Source organism: Hippichthys cyanospilos, chromosome 6, assembly GCF_059441005.1.
Source record: "Hippichthys cyanospilos isolate Australia breed blue-spotted pipefish chromosome 6, RoL_Hcya_1.0, whole genome shotgun sequence".
NCBI classification, from domain to species: domain Eukaryota; kingdom Metazoa; phylum Chordata; class Actinopteri; order Syngnathiformes; family Syngnathidae; genus Hippichthys; species Hippichthys cyanospilos.
Window position 1 is genome coordinate 16,852,179 of NC_142374.1, and position 21,947 is coordinate 16,874,125.

Sequence of the window (21,947 nt, forward strand, 5' to 3'; positions counted from 1 at the left end):
CTGTTTGAGTGAATGTATGAATCTTTATTACGAACATGTCAGGTTATAGTCCATAGAGGGATTTTGCACCTGCATTTGGGGTGGGCATATGCCTTATTAAAGTTATAGTTACCTCTCAAATTATACCCCTTGTCCCTTTCAATAAATACTATCCGGGAGTTTTTGAGTCTTTGCCCAATACATTATCCGCACCATTCAAAATTTGAATAAGTCCATTCGCTTTAAGTTGTTTGATTTTTGAAAAGAGCTATTTGTATGATTTCAAACCTTGTACTCAATTCTCATAGTTTTTTTTCATTTCTAAAATCTCCTTCTCAGGCCTTCTTCTCATTGGCCGTTTTTCTACTAGGTTAGTGGAGAGGCTGCGGAATCACTGCCCTCGTCCCCCTACCACCAATTTTTAATCAACAGATATTGCTCGGCTCAATACCCATACCGAGCAGGGGGCAGGCTCATTTCTGTAGATCCCATGCCTGACACACCCCACATTGCATTTCAACCACGTCACACTATTATGTTCACTCGCCAAATTTCCCTTGAGGGACAATTAGTTGAACAGTCTTAGAACTTTACACAACTTGAATTGTTACATCAACCTGTCAAGGGATTGAAGATGGAAACTGGCCTACAGTCATAATCTGGAATGTAAATGCTCATCAAAGCGCAATGTCGCTTTTAAGATAAATAAATAGATCCTGAATGTAATAAGCGCAATAGAAAATGGATGAATGAGCGTTTTTTTTTTTTTTTTGCATTACGGTGTTCCCTTGCTACATTGTGGTTTGGTTATTGCAACTTCACTCTATTGCAGATTGTAATTTTATGACCATAGCATTTCTAGTGCAAGTTTTCATCGCTATTTTTTTTTTTTTTTTTTGCAATTTCTATTCCTTTTAACGCAGCCCAATTCACCCTCTACGAGATAGATTTTTATTCATGACATCTGTTATGGGTTATCTCACTATATTTCCTTGATATTTTTCCTCCTAAGATGAACCAGACAAAAAAAAAATCAATATCTTGAATTTTTTTAAACAAAGAAACAAACTTAAAGTAAAGAGAACACAGCCCAAAAAGAAAGTTCTCTACATAAATTTCAGTTACTGCCTGATTTTTTTGTGGTACATGCTCCCCACGATAAATGAGGGAACACTATGAGTCCATTTCATATATTTCTTAAATATTTGGCGCTTGGAGAAATCACAAGATTCTACAAGTAAGGTGTGTAGTAGAATTTATTTTTTGGCCCAATTAAGGCCACTAATTATCAACTTGTGTATCCTTTATAACTAAATGATGATGAGGAAATGAACAGAAATGGTATGATCATATTACTAATGAACAAAATGTGTAGCATATTAAACATGTGTAATACAAATACTTAATAATATGCCTGTATGATGAGCTATGAAGCAACTCTACACCTTCATGCTCAAATAAGATATAACCTCTAGATAAAATTTTGACACATTGTCCTTAAAATCGATTATGTACTAATATAATATTAGTTACAATCACACTCAAGTGAAAACTCATGCCTGACAAGGTCACAACAAACAGGATCAGCATCATCATGAATCATGATGAAAAGAACACTTCAGCAAACAAATAAATCTTGGAACAGCATTTAGAAAACGTATTAAACGTCTGAAACCCAGCCTTATATTTATGTCCACTGCTGTGTTCATTTTGTCTCAACAAGGAAAAGTCAAGATTGGCAAAGTGAATTGCAACCCACCCAAACATGAGACATTGTTGGAAAAAACAGGAAGCACTCTGAGCACTCAATAGGACAGCTTGAATGAGTCAAAAGATATAGACCAGAAACAAATGTCCTCTCTAATGGACAAAAATGAATAGGCTGGGTCTTAGGAGGATATTATGATGAATTTCGATTTAAATGAAAAATGTTCACATTTTCAAAATAATACATTTCCAAGCATGATATTCAAACCAAATTAATCTGTCATGCTGGCACATTGGAGTGGGTACAGACCCAAAATGAAGAGGAGGTAGACAGGTGGGGTGTGATCAAAATAATGATTTAATCTGGGGAGAGTGCAAACATTAACAGTCAGCCACCTAACAAAAGTAACAACTAAACAAAAAAAGGAATCAAAACTCGGAAGCAAGACTCTGTGAAACGGGTTTGGAAACAAGAAAAACTAGGTGATGGTGACCGAAACAGCTCACTACTGAAACAAAGACAATGATCCAACCAGAACTAGAAAAAAAAAAAACAGGAAACTAAATACACTCTAAACTGACGAGACAAAGGACCACCTGATCGTGACACAATAGGTGCAGGGAGCTGATTGGCACACACAAGTGAAGCAGATTAATGAGGGCAGGTGGACGCAATCAAACTAACAAGTCACTCACAAAAGAGGAATTGAACTGAAACTTCAAAACATAAACAGGTGCCCATCAGTAAACCTAGAACTCAAAATGACCAAAAAAAAACAAAACAACAACAACAAAAGCCCAGAACAGAAAACTCCGATACCAACCCCAACGGGAATTGGATCTCCAACACTAATACCAATCAGAACAGAACATAATCAAGCCCAAATGCATTATATATTGATTTTCACTACATCATTGATCTCATCTGGTTGTGCTCTTCACAGGGTTCTGTTTGTGGCCAGCCGTGTCCCCTTGGCAAGTACGGCATCAACTGTAGTAAAGACTGTTCCTGCCGCAATGGCGGCATGTGTGACCACGTCACAGGCCAGTGCCAGTGTGCAGCTGGCTTCAGCGGTCGCAGGTACCACCATTGCGAAAAGACAGACAATGTGACGATTTATTGATATTCCATGCAAAGACTGAGTTTCATGCTGACAATTACACTCCCTGTAAAATCACTGACCTATTCTCTTTGTTGACTTGCTAATGAGGCTCCAACCTGTTATTTTAAAAGTGAACGGAAATGCTTAAATAAGTCCATTCTCAAGTGAAATAAGTTGTTTTTACATACAGTATATATATATAGTATTATACAGTATATATATATATATATATATATATATATATATATATATATATATATATATAGCCATTGTTTCATTTCAAGGTGAGTTGGAAGCTTCCAATAGTGTTGTAAATGTTTAATTAATCTCGTACTTCATACTGAGCGGTCAGCTTTTTGTGTCTCCAGCCTTCATCTTCTTCTACTCCCAACTTGTCCATTGATCTCACGCTGGGCTACACGCTGTTTGGGCTCCGGTCATTAATTATAAGTAATGGGTTTTTATTAAAGTCTCATTGAAATCCACACATCTTTTAAGTTCCCCTCGTCTGTCGTAGCAGCATAGAGCTGCTCTGCTTTATTACTTCAGCACAGGCAATCGTCTCACTGATGGAAACCTTGTCCAGTCTTTTATTTTACCTTTTTTTTTCCTTCTAAATTGCACGCATTCATTTTGTCGGCGATGAGTGAATTAACCTGCTAGGAATAGTCTGGCCCAACATAGGATAATGAAACATACAGTAGGGTTGAAGACATCTGCTCACTTCCTGCCAAAAGTGGGAGTAAGTCACTTAAGTGCAAGTCATAAGTACGTCTCAAGTTGATACCGTCCACTTCCAAGCAAGTTCCAAGTTAAGTCAAGTAATTGCATAAGTTGTTTTGTAACATACAGGATTTAAGGGGGGACACCTAAAAATATGAGCTCATAAATGACAAAGTAATGGAATCCCTCAGCTTGCTTGAGTCTCGCAAATACTTTTGAAGATACTTTCAAAATAATGTACAACAAACAAAATTCCATTGATTAAATCAATCATATCACTGAATTAGATGCAAATGAGAACTTAGCAATGCAAAACCTTTGCATATGCTAACATATACCAAAGGGAAATACCTGGCACAGACAAAAATGCTGAAGAAGAACTAACATTAGCTAGCATGTTTTCCTCGGTCACAAGTTATTGGATCAACAAGTAATTTTGGGCATATTATTATAAATGACAACATTCTAACAAAGAAGTATAACTTATAGACACTCCTGGGCCAGATTTCACAGAGAGACAGAACAATGTGTGTGTCAAAGATCGTGACTGCTCTCAAGTGAAGCCACACCATCCTTCCTCGCTACAAAATGTAATATCAACAGCGGCCAGAGGTGGCGCCAAAAAACAATGATCAAAGCAAACAAAGCACACATAAATTGAACTAAATTAACCAAATCAGTTCAAGAATATCAAAGCTATTGTGTCTCTTATCTTTGCTCTGTAATTCTATCATGTTACATTTGGCCCTTTTAGTCAAAATGAAGTCTTTAAAATGCAACAATCTTCAGTGCTTCTTTCATTATAGTCAAATAGGAGGTCCTTTGAAAATATGTAGGTTGCTGTTATGTAGACTCTCATATAAGCTCGCTATTTGGCTGAAAGTGTGCAGTCCAGGAGTTATTATTAGACCGAAGCTTTTGAATACACTTTAACTTTACTTTTACATTTACTTGTTGAGGAGCGATGCACTCATGTTTGACATTGATAATGGTTCCAAAGTCCAACCCCTGCAGAGATGCTGAAGTGCTACCCGCGCACTGCAGGGAGTTGCTTTCCACAATCTTTCTCTCTACAATACGAATGGAACATTTTTTACTACTGTATTTAAATGTGTAGAAATGGCACGTTAATAATTCTTGTTGAAGATTGATTTCAACTCTCCGAGGGCAGTAGCCAACAAAACCTTTGCAACAAACAACAGGCTAGAACTTTAATTTCCAATTTCTTATTCAGTTTTCCTTTTGGGGCAAATGTGTTTTAAAATACTCAACAAAATGTGATTACTTAAATCATCAAGCAGGCAGTTTTTGGGGAAGTACTTTTTGATTTATTGTAAGAAATTAATTTGTTGTGTTCTTATTTGTTGTTTAATATTTTATCAAGTTTGAGACTCAGGGACAAATCACAGTTTTGTTTTGTTTTTGTATTTGAGTGGAAAATTTGGAAAATATATGTCGTTGTTGGTCTTACATTACACCCAAAAGTGTACCTGAGAAATGTCCTCTCTGCGTACAGGTGTCAAGATGACTGTCCTGTGGGCACGTACGGTCCGCAGTGTAACCACAAGTGCGAGTGCCAAAATGGTGCCAAGTGCCACCACATCAATGGAGCCTGTCTGTGCGAAACTGGTTTTAAAGGGTCCAATTGCCAGGAGAGATTCTGCCCCCCGGGCCTCTACGGCCTCATTTGTGACAAGTACTGCCCCTGTAATGCCACCAACACTGTGAGGTAAGTGAATGGCCTTCAAATAAAGGACTAGTCAAACTTGTATCTTCCTCATTTTCGGCTCTTATGCGCCCCTCATTTTGAAGTCTAACCACCTCTCGGCCGTGTCACCCAGTTAGCTTTTCATTGTGACCTCCGCTTCATTCATAATTTCTCAGCATTCATAGTTAATGCCGTGTTAATGCTCTGATTCTGTCTCCAAAGAAGTCACCGCAGAGTGAAGGAGAAAGGAGACATCTCTTTCATTTCAAATAAGCACACACACACACACACACATTCACTAGGGATGCACTTTTCTGATAGTGTCTGTACTCGTGCCCTTCAAAATGCTAAGAATGTCCCCTGAGGCCTCTGTGTTGATTAATCGATGAATCGGATTTTCGGAATTTTAAGCCCCTATCCTATTGAAGGGCGGACTTTGGTGATTTTCTGGCAATTTTTAGTGATTTTCTAGCGGCTCTTTTGATCTGGTCAGGGTTCGTCTAAGATTGCAAACGATCACCAAACTCTCACCAGACATTCGCCTATACTTCTCTTGCTACAAGGAAATTTGGAACATTTCATGTTCAGCAATTTCCTACAACAGGACGATTCCAGGTGAAGACCTGCTGACCATCTAGCGAGCATTTGATGAATATTTGCAAACTTTTGTGACCTTGGAAAAACCCTAACGAGATCAAAAGAACCGCTACCTTCAGTCACTCACCAAAATTCACCTCTCCGAGGGAAATGGGCTAAACCAGTTGTGCCAAACTAATTTCAGCTCAGGAGCTACATGAATTTACAAACCTCTATATATTTGATAAAGTTTTGGTCCCCTATTTATTCCAAATCTCAATAAAAATGTAGGCATAAAATGCCTACATACTATAATGCCTACATAATACCTATTTTGTATAGAACACATAATAAGGTAAAATGAATAAGTTCATTATGCAATTAAAATAAATCTGCATGTTTGGAACCCCATCTCTTTTATTGACCATCAAAACTGAATTGCAATTGATTTGGTAATGGATTAGTTCCCATCATTGCACCGCAATCTGTGTGTTCTCCAATGGCGTGCTGTTGGTATATAGCAAAAATTTCTTCAAAAGTACTGTACTGGCTTCTAGCTTTTTATTGATACTCCCACTTCAGGTTCACAATAGAACCAAGGCGCTTAAATAAAGTAGAACTTCACATTATTAAAAAAAAAACGTTAAAAAACAAATATATATACAGTACGTGTGTGTGTGTGTGTGTGTGTGTGTGTGTGTGTGTGTATATATATATATATATATATATATATATATATATATATATATATATATATATATATATATATATATATATATATATATATACAGCACAGCAGCGAATTTAAAATGATGATAAAAGGTAACAACTTATTTCCTACTCACACTCTATCTGCAAAAAGTGTTATCAGTGCATCTCTAACACACACACATATTTATGTTCTGACTTTTGCGGTTGCATTTTTGTCTCATCTGTTCTTCTCGTTATGCTTCAAGCTGCCACCCACTTTCTGGAGAGTGCACCTGCACTGCGGGATGGACGGGGATTTACTGTAATGAGACCTGCCCACCAGGCTACTTTGGGGAGGAATGCATGTTGCCGTGTAGCTGCACCAATGGAGCCGACTGCCATCCCATCTCTGGTACCTGCATGTGCGCACCAGGCTTTATGGTGAGTCTACTATGGTGCATTCATAAATAAGCAACATGAACATCACTGTGATTGTGTCAACCCCCTTTGCACCCTGTATCCTATAATAACTTTATTTTATTTCATTTATTTATTTTTTGGGCCAATCATTTTAAGTGGTTGAGTAAGCACAGTCCATTTATCCAAGTTTTAGCACAGCCAATCATTTCTGGGCACATGTAGAAAAAGAATAAACTGCCATATGGGGGAAAGCTGGCATATCTGCAGAAATGCATGCAAGGGTTGGGAAATTTGTGAGCTTCACACAGGATGACTAGGGCCAAGATTCAGCGTCATAAGTGTAAGGCTAGTGTGCTAATCACAAGACCACTTTGCAGCAAGTTAAGGATATTTCAAATCAAGAAAATTAATGCTGCGCAAATCATTTTGGTTGGTCACCATTTTTTTCTCGCTATGAAACTGCTTTGTTGTTTTGGCTCATTGTAAACTGCGCGTGAAAAGTAAGGAATTTTATTTACGTAGAATTTACTTGCAAAAAAAACAAAAAAAGGGAGCATTGCATACATTTGTGCTCCAGTCGTTTATGGGGAAACATATCAACAAGATCGCACTGAAAAAAAGCTTTTGAGTTTTATCCATTATGCGATTGTAGCAGAAACCCAAAAATTACCTTCTGCATTGACGCTTGTAGCGAGATGATTACGCTTTCTTAATTAACCCGCAATTTCTTGCTAATTGGAGTGCATTTCATTATGCAAAAGTCTATTACAATCTTTTGGGAACAGACTATCACTGTTCATCCAGTGACCAATATTTTCTCACATAATTTCCTCTTTTAGTTGAATCATTGTCGTAATTATGAGAGTCGATTTGCAATGAGTTATGTTGTCATAATATTTCATTAAATTTGTAGATTGACTTTTGTCTTTCCTCATTGTACTTTTCACTGGGGAAAGGAAGGAGGCAAAAGCCAATATCTAAATTGTATTTTCAAAGTAAAATATTGTCCATGGCTGCATCTCCTCTCAGAAGAGAATCTATTATTTTGCTTCGTCTTGGCTGTAATCTAGTGTGTCTCATTTGAATTGACTGCTTGATTTATCTTCACTTGGAGCATCAGAGAAGTGAAAACAACAAGCCATTTACTGTACAGTGTTCCCGCACCAAACGCAATCCCCGCCGTATACGTGTCCGCTGCGCACGGTCACACTGTCCCCCTTTTGCAGCTCTAATTATTTGTACAACTTCAGTTGCGTGTTTCTTGTCTTGCAGTCTAAAGTTACAGAGCGAGTGTGACTGAGAAGAGTGCATTGCGGGCAACATAACATTTCAGAAGAAATTGCCTTTGTCGAGGAGCGGGGCTTCTGTGGCGAATTGAGCCACAGCGCGAGGCCGCAGACTGTGTCTTAATTTGCTCCACCTGTTCCTCCAGGCCAGGGAGGTCTGTCGGATCCATTATACAGACCTGGAGGGCTGGAGTCGGATTGGAACAGACGCACTACATATGAAGGATTGGTGTAGAAAGACGGCTGGAGCGGTCATGTTTTTTTTTGATAGAGACCTTTAACAAAAATAGCTACACAAAAGCTTTGCCTCGCCCCCAAATTCTATAACACCCATTAGTCTGAACAGAACTTTCCGATTAATATTCCGTCCGTTTTTGTCCATCTCGGGGAGAGGTCATGTTGCTGTCAAATGAGAAATACATCACAGTTGCATTAAGGCTCAGCTTATGAACATCACATGACCAAATGCTGAAAACAGGTGAGCCAGGTGTGGGCATTCGCTGAGCACTGATGAGTAACTCTGATATCTTGTGACAAAATGGCGGCTGCCTTCTAAGATAGAGGAAAAAACAGTTTGATTTGGTGCTAAGTTCATGTGCCACAAGCGTGACATTCTTTAGATCAGTGGTTCTCACATGGGGGTACGGGTATCCCTAGTGGTACTTAGAGGGACACAAGAGGGTACTCGAGATTTTAAATAAAACAAAAAAACATGCAAAAATCCTTTGAAAGATAATTAAGTTTAGCAATTGTTTCAGGAAAAGTTCATAAAATGAACTTTATGTTCAGTAGGTTATTCAATTTCATTATTGTAAAAAGCTAGATTTTACCCCACACTAGAACAGTTCAAGCCAACTTGTCATGTGCCACCTCTCGTTACCTGTCAAGTTAATAATTTATTTAACACATCTCTACTATGATCCCAAAAGAGGACACTTTTAAGTTTAATATTTTTCTGTCGACTAATAATTATTTTTAATTATTTATTTTTAATTATTTCTTTTTGAGAATTGGTCTGACACTTAATGTTGAATATTTTTGTGGGCAATTATGTATTAATATCTAAGTTAATGATATATTTTAATGAACAGATCTCAGTAATCCCAAAAGAGGACACTTTATCTATGGACAAATATTTATTTATAATTATTTGTTTTTGAGAACAAGTCTAACACGTTATGTTGATTATTTTAATTTATTAAAACTTTTTTTTTTTTTTTTTATAACATCTCCTCTATGATCCAAAAAAGGACACTTTATGTTGTTATTTTTTTCTTGGACCTTTACGTATGAAGTTCCAAGGGTTCTAAAGTTTAATAAATCAAACACAGTTTAATAAATCAGACACTGATGGCATGTTTTAAGACTTTTTTTTTGTTTTTTTACTACCAAAAAATGATTTTGTACTGGTTAAGGGGTACTTAGTTGAAAGCATATTTCACAGGGGTACGTCACTGAAAAAAGGTTGAGAACCACTGCTTTAGAATATCATTTTAGATTAATGGTGTTACAAGGAGGTTTTTTTTAAAGAGTTCACTTGTTTAGCCCAAAATGTTTGGTCAATTTTTGTTGTTGTTTTTAGAGTGTACCCTCTTGTCACATGGGGCCCGATCATTATCGCACTGGGTGCTTTTAAAAATGGCTTGATGATGACATCACAGCTACGGCGAAATGGCTTCCCCGGGTCAATGGCGATGGGCCCAAAAATCCCCGGTGCAGCTTTGTTCTGCAGCATCATCAGGGAGCAAAGTAAAGTAGATAGATGGAGCTCCTGCATGCTTGATTTAGCCCTGGTAATTGGACATGCTCTTTTTTGACTAGGACAAAGTAATTACATGTACCCATTCAGGCAGTGCCCCCCCGCACCCTCCCAAGTGTTACAAACTGTACATAGTCATATAGAAATAGCTACGCTATGTTTATACTCTAGTATCTGCATTCTGTCGGCGCTGCTGAATGTGAATAATGTCCGCATTAGCAAGTCTGAGATAGTTTTCAGTCGGCCTTTGTTGGTGGCGAAAAGAAATGATTTCCTCGTCTCTCAGGGCTTTCCAACCTCATCAAAAGGTTCACAGGTTCATTTTCCGTCGTGCCGCATGAATTTTAAGATGCGCCCGCTCTCCAGGTTGTTAGATGAACTGTTAAGGAGTGAGACTGATTGGATGCAAATGACACTGATAATTACCAATCTCAAAGGGTACCGAGCAGATCAATGTTTTGTCAGCTAGCGGATGAAAACGCTCTTCAATTACACCACGATGCCAAGGACGGCCCGGTTTGTAGGTTGCACCCGTCACCTCACTGACTGGGTTTGTTACGTAAGGTCCTGCGACTCTCTTGCCTGGCAGACTGACAGCCCGGTGTTTTAATAATGACTCTCCACATGCATGCTTTATTCCTTCTACGGCTCAAAAGGAATATGAATCAGACGATAATGAGGGAGTTTGTCTCCTGAGAGCGGCCCCACCACAGGTCTGTGCTTTGCGTATAACGGCAAAAATCAACATTTGCCGTGCTGCAGTCGAATCCAGCAGTCATTTGGCAGAAGCTTGACCAGATGATCTCCTCCCTGGACTTAAAACCCAACAAAACTGCTTTTCTTAGCAGTCCTGGCGCTGTCGTTTGCGTAAGAACAAAGGTTTATTGCGGCCGATTGATCAAAATTTCATCGGCAGACAGGGGCTTTTATGTGTCGCGCTAGGGGGAGGAGAGCCGTTTTAAGATGCGCCTTCCGCCCTTGCTATCCGCCAGCACATCTCTCGCCTTCTGTTTAAACTAGAGTTCAAAATGATAATGAGAGCAGCGAGCGGACCTGCCGTCCCCCAGCAGTTGAGCGAGAGGGGCCCGAGCCGTGCAGGACTCCGGCGAGGCCCTAATTGGAACTCTAAATCATTGTGTCACCTGTCACTCAAGCTATGCAACGGGAGGACGCGCGTGTGTAGGTGTGTGAGTGTGTGAGGACGGGACTGCTTCAACTGGCTGTGATCTCCGGCTTATGAGGAAGGACGAGACGGGTGCAGTTAGTGCTCAGCCTTTAAAGCAGAGACATTCAAATGACAGCAGGTTATAGAGGACATGGTGGGCAATACGGCGTGTCCTTTACCAGATGTAATGATAAGGCGCTTAACGGCTGAACCACGGTGGCCGTCGGCCTCCCATCGGCACTGTTATTAATGTGAGATTTGGAGGCTGCCGCTGACTGACTGCGATAGCCGACACATTGCACCCCCCGGTTTCACCCGAGCCCGGAACATTATCATCCGGCAGAGGGTGAAAAAAAATTCGGAGCGTCCTACCAAAGCACCAGATGCACGGCGTGCTGATAAATTCCTAAAATCCTACTGCCGACTCATGACCCCACCGAATGAAAGGAGTCATAATACGGGGACAAGGACGTGACCCATGAAGCCATTACTGTTCGCCAGGATGCAGAAACAAGCTAGAAAATTGAGCCGTGGTCTCTATGGCAACTGAGCCCCATCGGGTTTCGGTCACTTATTACTGCCTTAATGGAAACAAAAGCTAATTTAAATCGCCTTTTGAAAATGATATTTATTTATTAGAAGTTAATAATAATTTTTAAAAAAATCAATCATGTTACATTATACATAAAGAATCTTTCACACAACTCAAATATATCATTATCTTTCCTATTTTCTATTTCTCAAATTTACACTTTGACTTCGTTATATTAAAACGATGTTAATGTGAGTGTTTGTCACACAATGAATGCCATAACTGTGTAGTCTAGATGTTATAAAAAAAAAATCCTTTTTTTTTTAGAATATACATCACACTTTTTCAGCAGTATCTCAATTCTATACTGACTAGAAAATGATGGTACGAGCCCCCCTGGGCGCATTAGGGGGTACATAAGCTTTGAACTGGGTTTCTGCGGGTGTTGGACTCTAATTCAATGCTTGTTAATGGCATGTGAGGAAAAATGTGTATTTTACTTCAAATTAAGGGAGGATTAATTGGATTGGATTAAATGGACCATGAAGCAACCTATTGCTAAATTGCGTTATAGTGACTCTTTACAACGTGTAATATGTTGTGTGCCTTGATTGTGTTATAAGCTTTATACAGATGCACATTGTTTTTCATCACACAGACCAGCCAGAAAGAAAACAGATGATGTTATCTTCTGGAGTTAACTGAATAAAACACGCATAGAGATACCACTTCAAATGTAGCTAAAAGTTTTTTAAATCCGACCGAATGGCACAGCAAACGTATTTCACGGGGAGGACATCACAGAAAAAGTTTAGCGAAACCACTGCTTAATAGACTATATGTTCATGTTATTGACAGCAAGAGCCGCATTGAAATTCTGGCTTTCCGATCATAGTACTGAATTTGTCATTCATTTAACAAGGTCAAAAGCAGAATCAGTTAACGCCAATATTCAAGATTCATAGGTCAGCGTTTATTGCCATTCTGATCGGGTTTCCACTTGCTATTATTTCCATCGCAGGGCGAAGACTGTGCCACTGGGTGTCCTCCTGGCTTATTTGGACCAAGCTGCATGTCCACCTGCTCCTGCCATAACCACGCTTCGTGCTCGCCTGTCGACGGATCCTGCACGTGCAGGGAAGGTACGTTCCGAGTAGCGTAATATCTTAACTTCGCGTCATTTGAGGCTGCATCTGAGGCCCAGTGATGGTCTAATGAAGTACTCTCGAGGCCTCCTGCCGAACAGCTACGGTGAACTTCATGTCGTAAGTGACGAGCTACCCCCAAAGGAATTGTACTTTTCTTCAGGCATTCTTCAAGGAGGTGAGGCCTCTGCAGCCCTTTGCTGTGTGGCCTATATGACAGGTTATGTCTAATGAGGACTCCAAGGAATGCGGATGTCTTATCATTGTTATCAGTGAGGAGGGTTCGTGCTTTGCTCCCGTGAGGGACAGTGAGAGAGGTTCTGGTCCAGGTCTCTGAACTGATCGGAGGTCTTAGTCTTGTTATGACGATGGGTTGCGTTGCAGTGAGCCCAGTTTAATCACAGATAGTCTGATTAAAGCCGGATAGAATAAAAAATAAAGCACTATTTCCTGTAAGAAACCTAATTAATCCGTTTCAGAGTCTGTAGTAGACATCAAAAACGATGAACAAATGGATTATTTTCTCTTGATTTTCCTTGGTGAAAAATATAAACGCAGAAACCCAAAAAACACATTTCCACTTAATTATATGTGACCAAAATGTATATAATTTTGATCATCAACTTTTGTTTTTTTTTTGTGGTGAGTCAGCTTGCTTTGTGATCAGTACAAACGGCAACTGTCAAGTTGCCAGCGTTAGAATGCGTCCATTTTCGTCTTAAACTGCCTCTGAAATGTAATTTGACTGCTCTAGTCAGCCAGTATAGAGCACTCGAGCGCTGCTAGCTAGCAGCTAATTCATGCTAGAGGCTTTGCGACATGCTGACAACAGGCACAATATAATTATGTCGTTTTGAGCAGTCTGAATTGGAGATTAAATGTGATTTCAGGATGAGATTGTGTTGTTTATATTGGGTCGCGATTCACGACTGTAACGCAGCAACAGGTTGTGCTGTATGAAGACATCCGTTATCCTGATATGCTTTCAGGGAACAACGTCAAAATAAAAACCTTTGAGTCAAAACACAAACATTGGTGTTCATACATTATTTGGCATAGTAATGTTAATTATAAAGTCTCACCATAATCGGATGCTTGTGTTCCTGTCAGAGCAGTAACAAGCTGCACGCCGAAAAAACAACCAAATGAAAAAGGATCTTGTGCTCAGAGGGACGACAATTCTTGTGGCACTCTAGTCCAGCAAGATATCGTAGCACAAGGTATCATACCATCCCTACTAATTATCAAACTTTTTATCGTACGGTGTGTAAAGGTTCCCACACGCAGCAAAGTGTTTTCCACAATTCAAGCTTTTATTATTAACGACACTTCCAGTGTGTTCAACATCACTCGGTCAAAATCACTTTGGGCAAAATCGGTGTAACTCATCATGTCAAAAGTAATGCATTCAAAATAAAAGCACGCCAAATAAAATGAATAAGAGCTTCATAACAATGTCTTTGGTTTCGAGTCAAAGTTAAAGTTTAAAGGCTTAAAGTCATGCTTGTTAATTGAGCATGCCAATTAAATAGGACTCCTTGGCCCAAAAAGTGTGTTTATTATAACATTTGCTTTTACTTTGAAAGTTCAACTTATACTGCAGCGTTGCTGTCGGGCAGGCCAAAAGGTTGAGTAGTTGATATAAGCTAGCAATGTGTTATACAATGCTAATTGCTGAAACTTTTTTTAATTTTACAAAAGCTCTGAAATACGGTTTTTGTTTCCACAACAAAGGGGATGTAGGAAATTGGAACAAAATGAAGACAAAAACAATTTTTCAAAACAGTATTGAATGAAAACTAGAGCATATGAAAACCAAGGTCACTTTTTGAAAAGGGTTGTTGTTGAATTTTCATTTTTCCTTTCTTTATCACTGCTTCTTGCTGACCTTACCTCACTCTTTGCCTTCAATTTTTTTCTATTATTTCACTTGTTTTATCTGACCAAAATAAAAGGTATGCAAATTCGAGTATCCTAGGGCGAATACTTCTGCACCATTAGAATGCTTATTCTTAAACCTGGTTGTTGGAATTTGTTCCGATTGCTTTTTGTACAGAAGTGTATAGTAGAGCTGCTAACGTGGAATCAAAATGGGGCAATGGCAAGTATGTTTGAATGTATTTAAAAAAAAAAATCATTTCTTGATTCCTTCATTCATTGCTTTCTTTCTTTCATCTTTACCAACCCTTTTTCCTCCTTCCTTCGGTCATTTCTTTTATTCTTTTTTTTTAATTCTTTTAGTTTCGTTACTTCCTTTCTTTCTTTTCTTTTTATTGTGTTCCATCCCTTGTTCCCTTTTCTTTTACTTCTTCCTTTGTTACGTTCCTTCCTTCTTTCATTTTCCTCCTTCCTTCCATCATGCCTTTCTTTTTTTGTTTGTTTTTCTTTCTTTTTCCTTCCCTCTTTCCCTTTCCTTCTTGCTCTCTATCCCTCATGCCTTCCTTTTGCATAGTTTTTTCTTCTCTCTTTCTTCCTTTTTCTTGCTTTCACCTTGTCCTTCCTTTCCACCCTCCCCTATTTCCTTTTCTTTCATCACATCATTTCTTTTTCTCTTTCTTTCTTTCTTTCTTTCTTTTTATTGTTCCATTCCTTGTTTCCTTTTCTTCTTTCTTTCTTTCTTTCTTTCTTTCTTTCTTTCTTTCTTTCTTTCATTTTCAACCTTCCGTCCATCTTTTCTTTTTTCTTTTGTTCTCTTTCTTTCCTTCCCTCTTTCCTTCCCTTTTCCTTTCTTCAACTTTCTTCTTTCATGGCTTCCTTTTTCATAGTTTTTAAAGTTTTTTTCTTCCCTCTTCCTTTCTTTTTCTTTCTTTGTCCTTTCCTTTTGCTTTCATCATCCATTCTTCTTTTCTTTCCCTTGTTCTTTCCTCTTTCTCCATTTCTTTTGTCCCATAATTTCTTTTTTCTGTCTTTCTTTTTTGCTTTCTTTTTTCTTTCCTTTTTCCTTTGTTCCTTTCTTCTTTTTTTCTTCTTTTGTTCTTTTTTTCATTTTCCTTTCCTCCTTCCTCTTTATCCTTCATGCTTTCATTTCTCTTTTCTTTCCTTCCTTCATTTCCGTCTTTTGTGCCATCCTTTCTTTCATTCTTTGTTTTCATCCTGCTTTCTTTTTTGTCTTTATTTCCTTTCAATTTCTGAGCATGTTTGCGGATATGTTCAGATGTATTTAAATACTTCAATGTTCTTGAAATTTTGAACAGAAATACTTCTAAGTAGGTTCGAATGTATTTGCCAATGCAAAATTTGTACTCTAAGCAGTTCTAAGCTTCCATACAACTGCACAAATCCACATAGTATTTGTTGGACTTACGATATTGCTAAATTCAGCCTAACAGAAAAAAAAAAGATTAGATATTGAATAAAAACCCAATAAACATTGTCATTAATGGCCCTGTCATCGCGAAACTTTGCGAGTTTCACCAGATAAAAAGGCGCCGATGGATCTTGTTGTCGTGACACCTTGCCTCTCACATTTTTGCTTTGTGCACTCAGATGTGAGCGCTCGCCACCATCCATCACCGCGCTGGCAACAGAGGATGGAATCAATGCTTGTTGTGAGACTTTGACACAGGCAGTGAGAAGAATGATTGAGTCAACAAGAGGGGACTTTCCTGACTGTTTAACAGGCTCAATTGAACTGTACCATCAATACACTTCATGTCATGGTCCACATATCCGCCGCGGTCAATAATGCGCAATATTATGCACGAGAGACGCGGGCGGACGCTTGCCCTCGGGAGGCGCTGGCAGGTGCTTCAGACAGCTCTCCAAATTCTCCATTACGCCTCTGCACGTGAGAACGTCAGAGGGAGTAAATAAGATTTTATCCAGATGGAATTGTGTCGTGAAAGCAAGTCTTGCAAAGAAATTATTTAATCATTTAACTTGCTGCACAACTCTTTTCAACTTTTTGTTTCTAGCAGTGTTTGGTCTTCCTCATTATCCAGCCGGTTTGCTCTAATATGCTGTTTTTTGTAATTCAACGTGCGGGTCGATATGTCTGAGAGGTGGAATGATTGCATTCCTTTTAAATTGATAGAATGACTGAATGTGAGATGCGGGTTGTAACATTTTTCATTTATTTATATACTGACCCCTATTGGAGGTTGGAATATTACATTTTACTCTTCCAGAATACACATTTCTATCATCAGCAGAAAAGATACAAAAAAAGGAAGGATTTAACAAAAGAGGAAAAGTAAAGAAAGGAGGGAGAAAGGAACAGAAGAAACAAAGATCGTAAAAGGAGTCGTGTGTGTGTGTGTGTGTGTGTGTTGATCAGACTAACCTGATCGTTTTTGTTTTCTTCTGTTCTTTCCTCCTTTCCTTCTTCACTTCTTTACTTTTTCTCATTTGTTAAATGCTTCCTTCCTCTTTTTCACGATATTTCGATTTTTCTTTTTCTGTCTTTCTCTTTCCTTTTCTCCTTTTCCTCCATCCTTCCTCCTTCCTTTTTTACCTTTCCTCTTGGTACATCCTTCCTTCCATTCGTTGTTTCTTTTTCTATCTTCTTTTATCTGTATTTCTTTGCTCCATTTTGTTTCATTTTGTTTCTTTTTTCATCCTCCCTTCCTCCATTCTTTTTCTCAATCTTTACATCCTTCCTCTGTTTCTTTTTCTATTTTCTTTTTTCTCTTCCATCAACTTTCTTTTTCTCTTTTTCTATTGTTTTTTCTTTTCTTTCATTCTCTTCTTCCATGCTCCCTCCCTCTCTTATTTCCCTCTTTTGTTTCATCCATTGTTTCTTTTTTTTTTTTTACTTCTTTTTCTGTGTCCCTTCCCACCATCCTTCTCACATGCACCCCCCCACTAGGGTTTCAATTCAGGTTGCACCTCACCTCTTCCCAAAAATCACCTGATCTACACTCCACAGTACCTGTGACCTTAATAAGGACAAACGCATTAGAAAATGTTGAATGGCTTAATGGAATTAAGTGTCTCGTATGCATGAATGCAAGCAGATGATGTTCTACACTCACCAGTGATAACCTTCTAAAGCTACATTGAAATAGACTGAATGAACTTGATTGGAGATTATGTTGAGTAAAACACAGCATTGCACTGTATTTTGTGTTTCCCTGCTTCATCCAGGCTGGCAGGGGGTGGACTGCTCCATCCTATGCTCCAGTGGTCTTTGGGGTCTTGGCTGTAATCAGACTTGCTTGTGCGCCAACGGTGCTGCTTGTGACCCGGTCGATGGCACCTGTACATGTTCTCCGGGCTGGCGGGGCGAACACTGCGATGAGCCTTGCCCTGTAAGTTTGAAACCAAATGGGAGAGGATATTGCAAATCTCCTCACGACCTTGAAGCCAGTATGGTGTTAAATTGTTGAACAAGGCTTAAGCCTTATGTGGGTTTTTTGCACTTTTTTTTTAGGATGGCACTTTTGGGCTGGAGTGCAGGGAGCGCTGTGACTGTAGTCATGCGGACAGCTGCGACCCAGTGAGTGGCTACTGCCGCTGCCACCCGGGCTGGACAGGTTGGTACTTTATTCTTGTATAATTTGGGTGGAAATTATCGCTCCCTCTGAGAGCATGAATATTCATTGTCTACCTTCAAAGCTTTAAGTCACCAGAAGCTACACAGACATCAAATTAAAGCAAAAAAAAAAGAGGACAAATACGACGGATGGCTTAAGGTGTAAAGCATGTTTACACACTATGTCTAAACTGCTTTGCGTGAATTAAATGTCCAATTTGTTTTTGCCACTCAGTCAGTAAGTCATGTGCACGAGCTATGTTGACAAGTAAGCGCTAAATTAGCGCTCCAACTGGCAAACTAGCTGACACTAGTTGTTGCATTAGATCCAGGGAACCTGCTGACCACAGAGGATAAATATTTGAAGATGGAATTTATTCACCAACACAAAATGTGCCAGCAAATTTTAATCACATTTTGTCACACATTTAGTTTTTGCTCCTCTAATCCAACTTAAAATTTAAAGTTAAATATGAGTGGATTTTTTCTTCACGTGCTGTGTAGACATGAATTTTGATGCGTCATATGAATCTGTTTACTATTTTGGTTGCTCTCTGCAGTGATGCAGAACTTCACTGCAACACATGGGAGCGGTTTGTAACCCTCTCATGATCCTAGTAAATAGGGCTGAACTATTTTTAAAAATCATCTTACTGCTATGTATTTTTTTAGCTATTTGTTTAGCTGTTTATAACACAAACAAAGTAATGTTTATCCCAGGAAAGAATGTCAGATAAACATTTGTGTGTAGCAGTGTTTTCGTCTTGAAGTTTACGCTTTCACATAAAAAGACAAATGATCCATGAATTAATATAAATGTTTAATTATCTATTTCACTTAGAGACGTAAATTCACTAAACACTTTGACTTACGCTCCTTTTAGCATTCACCTTGACAATTTTACAGGCTTCTTCAAAACAAGAGTGGCACTGAAGTCATGATGTCACAAATCAGATTACAGCAATAATGTTAAAGCAAAGTTGTGGCTTTATCACTAACTTCATATTTTGTGAAGCAATGATTGACTGCAATTCTGGACTGAACTTACTGAGACACTGTAAAATTTAAATATAATATTATATATATATGTACTGTTTAATTATGCTTTATGTCGGTCTGTTCAACTATCGCAATTGGCTGATATTTGCCATTTTATGCGAGCGAATTATGCAAATTTAATGTTGTGTTTACCCTTTGAGGGGCAACGTTGTTCCTTTTATTCATGACTGTTCATTTTATTGATTTATAGAAATGTTTACGGTAGCATCAGTTTCTTATTTTCAGTATTTAATTGCTGCTTTTAAGTAATTTAATTACAATATTGCAATTTAACCGCAGTCAATTTTTGCATTCATCATTTCTGGCTCAACTTTTACCTGAGTGAACTTTCACTGGCCAGTTCTTGAATGAATTCCTAGACCTGAGCCTTATCTTGTAATCGAATCGGTTATTTTTTCAACTTCACCCTGAGCGTGGAGTCCAAAAAGTCTAATTAAGGTCAACCATCAAAAAACAAATTCATAAATGTATTGAGGACTAAATGATTGTGAAAGGGCCAAAATAATATCAAACCACCAACAACATAATGCGGCTCCCTTATGTGCTACAATGTCATCCAGTTTTTCTGGAACCTGAATCATGGCAGCGGTGGGGTAGATGCAACAATCCAGTTCGTATAATATTGTACAGGCGTGCATACAGTAATGATTCAGCTGGTGTAATCTTAGCACTCGCTTTTGAAATGTTTCCTGAGACGTGACAAGAAAATGTGTCACCAAAACAAGTGAGCTTAAAACTTAAAATTTTGCATCAGAAAGTCAAATTGGAGATGAGGGTGTGGGCGGCGTGTATGCGGGGTTCCTCCAGCGTGGGTGGAGAGATGCACTCATGGAGAGAATAGATTCAGCAAGAAGGGTTAAGTCTGTGCGCTCGGCCTCCTGAGCTTGGGGCATTTATTCTGGGGAAACTGTGGCTTTTATTATCTGCAAGAACAGACTTCTCTGCTCTAAATCCCGCACCGGTCGGGACCATCTGTCTGCCTTAATTGAGTCACGGGGGTGCGGGGCCAGAGAGCTGCCCAGCGGGTCGGACAAACTCACGTCCGTGCACACTCAAAGTCGTCGAACCTTCGTAATGGGCTCTCTGAGAGAAGGTGCGCATGGGGGGGAGTTATGGAGTCACTCTGAGATGAAGTGAGAAGTCTCCATATGCTCGAACAATAAAAAATCCTGGTGTAACTCTAATTGCAGGAGCATTAATATTCCAGTGTATATTAAAATGATTCGACAACCTCTTGTGGAGCGGCCGGCGAGCAGGTGATAGTGACTGCAGTCATCAGAGCTCCGCCCCCGGCTTCTATCATCCATTCTCGGCAAAAGGGAGTCATATTCTAAGATGACGAATCATTATTTAATATTGAGCTACGGCAATAAAGCTGAATGTAGGTTCACTATTTGACAAGAAGTAGGTCGCTTTCGCTGCTCTTATCTCACAACTGGTAACAGTTCATTAAAGTTTATAAACTATTAATGGAATAAATGAGAATCGTGTTCCATAGCCTGCAGAGGGATAAGGTAAGACGGATAAAGTACAAGTTAAGTGGAACATTTTTATTTGACTTTTCGGCATTGAAATGTTGGGCTGTTTGCCTAACCCACTTGCTTGGGTAGCTGTAGATTTTAAGTGGATTGGGTTACTTTTACCCAAGTTGGGCTGGTTATTTGGCACAGCAGTCTTTGTTGGAAATTAGATTTGGGCATTCTAAAGAGATTAACCTGATCGTCATTTTTAATAGTTTTGATAACTCTGAAAGCAGTTGGTTGTAAAAATAACGCAGTTGTGTCAAAAAGGTGTCAATTTAATTCACGCGTAAAAACTGTGCCAAACATTATGCCATGGGAAAGCTGCTTATTCTTTTTATAAAATGCTAATGAAATTTATATAATTTCTGGCCGCTGCCTTCACGGATAATCTGGCAACCCACTTCTTAGTATTTTGAATTAATCAAATCAGTACAGTTACTTTTTAGTTGTTGTTGGATCAAAATTTTGAAATGATGTGTGTAGTACTACACTCAGTGTGCTGGGAATAAATAATCTAGCATTAACTGGGTTAGTTATTCCACCAAGTTTAGGTTCCATTTGACCCAGCAGTTTTAAGTACCGCCTTACACATTTAGATGTTTTTTTTAGTTTGATGCAATGTTAATTTTTCTCAAAAAGTAATTTTTTAGTAAGTAATTTTAAATAAACCGTGATTTCAGTTTATGTATAAAGTAGTGACATCCTGGTCATTTATTTGTGCAACTTCCACACATAGTCATTGCTTGTAAAAAGGCAGAATTCAGAATTAATCTTTTTTTTTTACTGACATCCTCAGATTGACCCTTCAAGATATTCCATGAAAAAGTTAAAATGATCTAAAAATAGTTACCATTTGGCCACTTATTTAACCACTTATTGAGGTTTGAAGGGCTAATACACCAATTAAAACGTTTGGTTGAGTAATTGTTGTAAAAGTGCAGAACCATAACTCTCTGGCCATAAAAAGAAAAAAAAAAACACTAACCAATCATGCTTACCTCCAAGAACCACTAACTCATTCACTCCCTTTGACATCTGCAGACATTTTGACTGGTGTGGTAGTAAATGAGGTAAGTATTTTATATTGCAAAATTGTAAT

General features: G+C 38.7%; 1 protein-coding gene across 1 annotated transcript in view; it reads left to right on the plus strand.

Moving 5' to 3' along the window:
• Positions 1-21,947, plus strand: part of megf11 (multiple EGF-like-domains 11) — an 86,479-nt gene that overhangs the window by 41,900 nt on the left and 22,632 nt on the right. Inside the window, exons 8-13 of the mRNA XM_088416625.1 lie at positions 2,631-2,767; positions 5,029-5,241; positions 6,753-6,927; positions 12,670-12,790; positions 17,879-18,042; positions 18,165-18,267. Coding sequence (XP_088272751.1) covers positions 2,631-2,767; positions 5,029-5,241; positions 6,753-6,927; positions 12,670-12,790; positions 17,879-18,042; positions 18,165-18,267 — 913 coding nt within the window. The remainder of the gene's footprint in view (positions 1-2,630; positions 2,768-5,028; positions 5,242-6,752; positions 6,928-12,669; positions 12,791-17,878; positions 18,043-18,164; positions 18,268-21,947) is intronic.